Raw genomic sequence first — 5,000 nt, 5'->3', positions numbered from 1 at the left:
CCACCACCAGCACCACCACCACCCCACCCACCACCACCACCTCCACCACCACCACCTCCTCCACCACCAGCACCCCACCCACCACCTCCACCAGCACCAGCACCACTACCAGCACCACCACCACCACCAGCACCACCAGCACCACCAGCACGTCAACTAGTCGTCGACATCCTCCCCTCTAAGTCCTGAATCAGATGTTACGCACACACCAAATCCTACTAATTGTCCATATTGGTCATAATAATCATGACATTATTCATTACATGTAGTTTTTAGTCCCACTAATATTCTTTATTCATGACAGAAATAGACACATTTGTCTATGGAGTCCCACCATTATCAATCTGTTGTTATATTATATATATATATATATATATATTATTATAATTCATTAAATAATCGTAATATATATATATTTTTCCCATGCTACTGCAGTGCAACATATGAGTACAGCACTTGTAGCTTTACTTTTACATCTTGTGTTCGTATAGGACTCCCCTGTTCAGTATCACTGCTTCAGACCCAAAGGTCACATCATATGATCGCTGGCGTCCCACCGACCTCGACACACTCGGCCCTGCTGGGAGTGAGTGGAGCATCCTGTGTTTGTTCAGCCCAGACCTGCCCAGGAAGCCTGAGTCATTGGCTACCCCAGCAGTCCGTTTCTCCCGGACACACTGTACGGGTGAGGGAGGGAGACACAGCGAGAGACAGAGAGGGGAGGGGGAGGGAGAGGAGGGAGAAAAAAAAGATAAACATCACATCGCAGGGTCGAGCGGAGGAGGGGAAGAAGAAACGGGGGAGGTGCTCTCTGGATCCAGCTTCCTGATCGGGACGCTATAACCAAAAAAGGTAAAGCTTTTTTTTTTAATCATACGGATTGGGGTTCGATAGTTCGTGTTTGTGCGTCGTGTGGTTTATGTAAAGATAGGACAGCGGGGATGGTCTCCTCTCTGGGAGGATAGAGGCTGGCTGCTCGGCCCGGAGACACGCAGTGAGGATATGGGGTGAGCCTGGCAGTACGGGTTACATAACGGAGAAATATGTCTTATTTTAGCCCGATTTAAAACATATACATAGAGAATGGTCAGCTTTGTTTTATGGGAAAGGCTCTGAGGCGGTCTGGTGGTCTTCTCGCGCGCATCGCTGTCGTTTTTTTCGGTTGTTTACAACGCGGGAAAAAACATTATGCAGCAAACGACCGCCATTGCTCGCCTTTTCCGCGTTTTTTGTCTTCCTACGTGCAGAAACCGGAGTCACTTGAGGATTAAACGACCGTTTTGGTATTATTATGATTATATTGTGAAGAGGTGGAGATTGTGAAATAGTCTTATGAATATCCGTTACAAAGCTACGAGAATGTCAATCGTTTTTTTAAATGTATTTGAAATAAATAATATCAACATAGAACAGCAGAAAAAACAGTTCATATGATTAAATATTTTTACAATTGTTAAATTTGAACGGGAAAAGTCAGTTTTTCGTGACCGCCAAGCAGGCATCACATCACAGCTGTTTCGATGCGCGCGTCCGTCCGCAGTCGCTGTCCTTCAGCACCACGTGAACGCGCACCCATATAGCCATACTGTGGAAGGAGGGGGGTCGCCAAGCCCCCGCGAGGTTGACTGACAGTCCCCCCAAGTCAGGATTAGAGAGATTTCCATTCTAAGGAGACATGTAAATATTTGACGCTAATATAAATGGAGAGTGTGCCCGAGACCCCCGAAGTCACGAACAAAGCCGAATGAGACTCTCTCGGTTCGGGATCGAACGTTTTTATCTTCGGTGCCCTGACCCTGCGTCCCTCAGCGATAACGAAAAAGAAGAACACTCGTCTAGATTGGATTTATTGCTCCTCGCAGGCCGAGAGATAGAATCAGTGCTCGTCGTTCGTGTGTGTTCCTCTTTAGCGGTTAATTGTTTACGCTTTTATTTGTGTCTCCGAGGTTAATTCTGATTTCACGACGTATTTCCGTCTCAAACGCTCCCTTTGTTTTCCGTTTGTTCCAGTGAGGCTCAGTCAAGGTCGAGGATGCTCCACGTCCAGGACCCCGCTCAGGGGCCCGCCTTCGAGGGCCACGGCCGGGGCCCCGTCAGCGGCACCTCTTCGTCCTCACCCTCCTCTTCCTCGCTGCAGAACAGGAAACACGACAAGGACAGCAACTTCAACTTCCTTCCGCCGGGGGCGAAGAGCGACGAGAACCGCAACCAGAACCAGCAGGGGCGCCCGCGCAACCTGAGCCCCCTGGGCCGGGACCACCAGTCCTCGGGGCCCGGGGCCCCCCTGCCGCCGGGGCCCCCCTCCTCCTCCCAGCAGCACCACCACCTCCTCTCGCCCCTGTCCCGCCTCCCCTGCTGGAGCCCCCTGGAGCCCCTCCCCGAGATCGAGAGCGGGGACGACAGCTCCGGGCGCGTGCCCCCCGACGGGGCCGAGGAGCGCGCCCCCCCCACGCCCGAGACCGGGCCCCCGGCCCGAGGCCCCGCCCCCAAGGGCCCCATGATGACGACGACGGCGGCGATGATGAAGAACATGAACCGCAACAACGAGAAGGAGCGGGCGCGCCTGGAGGTCAGAGGTCAGCAGGAGGAGGAGGAGGAGGAGGAGGAGGAGGAGGAGGACCAGAGGGATGAGGAGGAGCGGGTGAGGGAGCTGGAGGACGATGAGGAGTGGGGCGACAGCGGCTCCGACTTTGAGCTCAGCTACCGCTCCGGCGGGAGTCTGTCCTCACTCAACGTGCAGAGCGGCGAGGACGGAGGGGGCGGAGTCCCCCTCCCGGGCCCCTGGGACCGCATGGGCGTCGGCCAACCCCGGGCCCCTCCCACTGCACGGAGCCACGCCCCCAACAGCCACGCCCCCTCCGCAGGGCCACCACCCGGCTCCCCCGCCACCACCTCCGTCCACGCTACTGCCGAGAGAGGCGTGGCTACTGCCGAGAGAGGCGTGGCTACTGCCGAGAGAGGCGTGGCCACCGCCCAGAGGGGTGTGGCCACTGCCCAGAGAGGCGTGGCCACCACCGAGAGAGGCGCGGTCACTGCCCAGAGGGGCGTGGCTACCGCCCAGAGAGGCGCAGCCACCTCCCAGATAGGCGTGGCCACCAACGAAAGAGGCGTGGCCCCCGGCGGTAAATACGACCACGCAGACGACGATGACGACGACGACGACGATGACGACGACCGGAAACCCGCGGCGGCGAGACGGCGACCGCCGCCGCCCGGCCGGGCGCTCTCGCTCCACCACCTCATCGTCGAAGAAGACGAAGACGAAGAGGACGAGGACAAAGAGGAGGACGAGGAGCAGCGGGCCGGGCGTCACCAGTCGTCGGACTCCGAGGGCGAGCCGCCACTGGACGCGGTGTGGACGCTGCGGGAGCGCGAGCGCTTCAAGGCCCAGGAGATGGAGCGCCACCAGGTGCAGCTCACCATGTACCGCCGGCTGGCGCTGATCCGCTGGGTGCGCACGCTGCAGGGCCACGTGGCCGGCCAGCAGGACCGGCTGCAGGCCAGCTTCGACGTCATCCTCACCCACCGCAAGGAGCTGCTGCGCATGGGCGCCGCCACCCGCCGCCGCCCGGGGGCGTGGCCTCCGTGGCCCCGCCCTCTGTCAACACCAACACCGCCGTGGTGGGTCAGTCGTAGAGGAGGAGGAAGGAGCCGCTGCACGTGGGTGTTGGCTGCCCAGGGGGGGGGGGGGGGGGGGGGGGCGTGACCTCAGTGGCTGTGGGGCGCTCGGGGGTGTGGCCTCTGTGGCCCCACCCCCCACCCCCCCCCCCCCGCCGCCGCCAACACCGCCGTGGTTGGTCAGTCGTAGAGGAGGAAGGAGGAAGGAGGATGTTAGGGGTGGAGGGTTGGGAGTCGAGGAGGCCATTTTGTTCTTAGCGCTAGCTTGGTGGAGGTCAACTGATTTGTTCTCGCCGCCATTTTGTCGACTTGGAGCCAAGATGTCCGCCAGTGGATCTTGACCTTTGAACTGACAATCAGGTTTCCTTTCAGGGTGTGTTGGTGGTTCCTCGTTGGTTGAACTCTTCGTTGCTGTTTCCTTCCAGAGTCTATATCCCGATGTGTTCCTGTTGTTGTTGTATATATGAATGTAGTCTCTGATATGAATCTATGGTCATCGCTCACTGGAACAAAAACGCCATTCCCGAATTATGTTCAGAAATCTGTATATGAAATGTCTATCAAATAAAAGCATGTATGATGATTAAAGCTATATAAAGAAGAGAAGAGATATAAAGAATGGAGAGGCTTTATTTTAACGTTTTTTATTTTATTAACAAATGTTCTAGATAAATACATATATGAATGCCATTTAAAAACAGACTGTACGTTATATTCAATGTTTTCAGAGACGTTCTATGCTGTGTTTATGTGCAAAAACATGACGTGATGGCAATAAAGATAAATCAATGAAATAATTTGTTAATCTGCTGTTTATTATTATTGAGATCTTCTCGTGCGCTCATTAATTCAATTCATTAATATGCTCCACTATCATCTGGGGATATTTCACGAAAGAAAACACCTCCATCTCTCCTCTAGTGAAGATAAAACTGTCAGATCTTCTCGCGGTGCCTCCAAAAGCAGACGCCATGTTTTCCAGTATAATAAATGGTTTCCAGTATAGATAATAAATGGTTTTCGAGTGCAGAACAATAGCAGGTAACCCCGCTTCTTATCACCTCGTTCATTCCAATGACGGATTTAATCAAACCTTTCTCCGTATTGACGGGACGGCTTTTTCTAATCTTCACAGAAACACGGATCTCATCCCCGCGGCAGTGACCTTTCAGCAACGGTTAACAAACGCCTGATTGTCGGTCGAACAAAGTTGCTCTGTATCGGTACATCTCACGGGGTAGAGAGAGAGAGAGTGTGTGTGTGTGTGTGTGTGTGTGTGTGTGTGTGTGTGTGTGTGTGTGTGTGTGTGTGTGTGTGTGTGTGTGTGTGTGTGTGTGTGTGTGTGTGTGTGTGTGTGTGTGTGTGTGTGTGTGTGTGTGTGT

General features: G+C 54.5%; 1 protein-coding gene across 1 annotated transcript; it reads left to right on the top strand.

Moving 5' to 3' along the window:
* Positions 1–920: 920 nt before the first annotated feature.
* c19h1orf216 (chromosome 19 C1orf216 homolog) lies at positions 921–3,706 on the top strand (the record flags this gene model as incomplete). The annotated part of the gene is made up of 2 exons (XM_084484852.1): positions 921–1,007; positions 2,011–3,706. The coding sequence occupies exons 1-2, from the start codon at positions 1,003–1,005 to the stop codon at positions 3,704–3,706; spliced, it is 1,701 nt and encodes a 566-aa protein (XP_084340978.1). The 5' UTR covers positions 921–1,002.
* Between the last annotated feature and the right edge of the window lie 1,294 nt (positions 3,707–5,000).

This window comes from Micromesistius poutassou, assembly GCF_964030765.1.
Source record: "Micromesistius poutassou genome assembly, chromosome: 20".
NCBI classification, from domain to species: Eukaryota; Metazoa; Chordata; class Actinopteri; order Gadiformes; family Gadidae; genus Micromesistius; species Micromesistius poutassou.
This window is presented reverse-complemented; position numbering and strand designations above follow the sequence as displayed.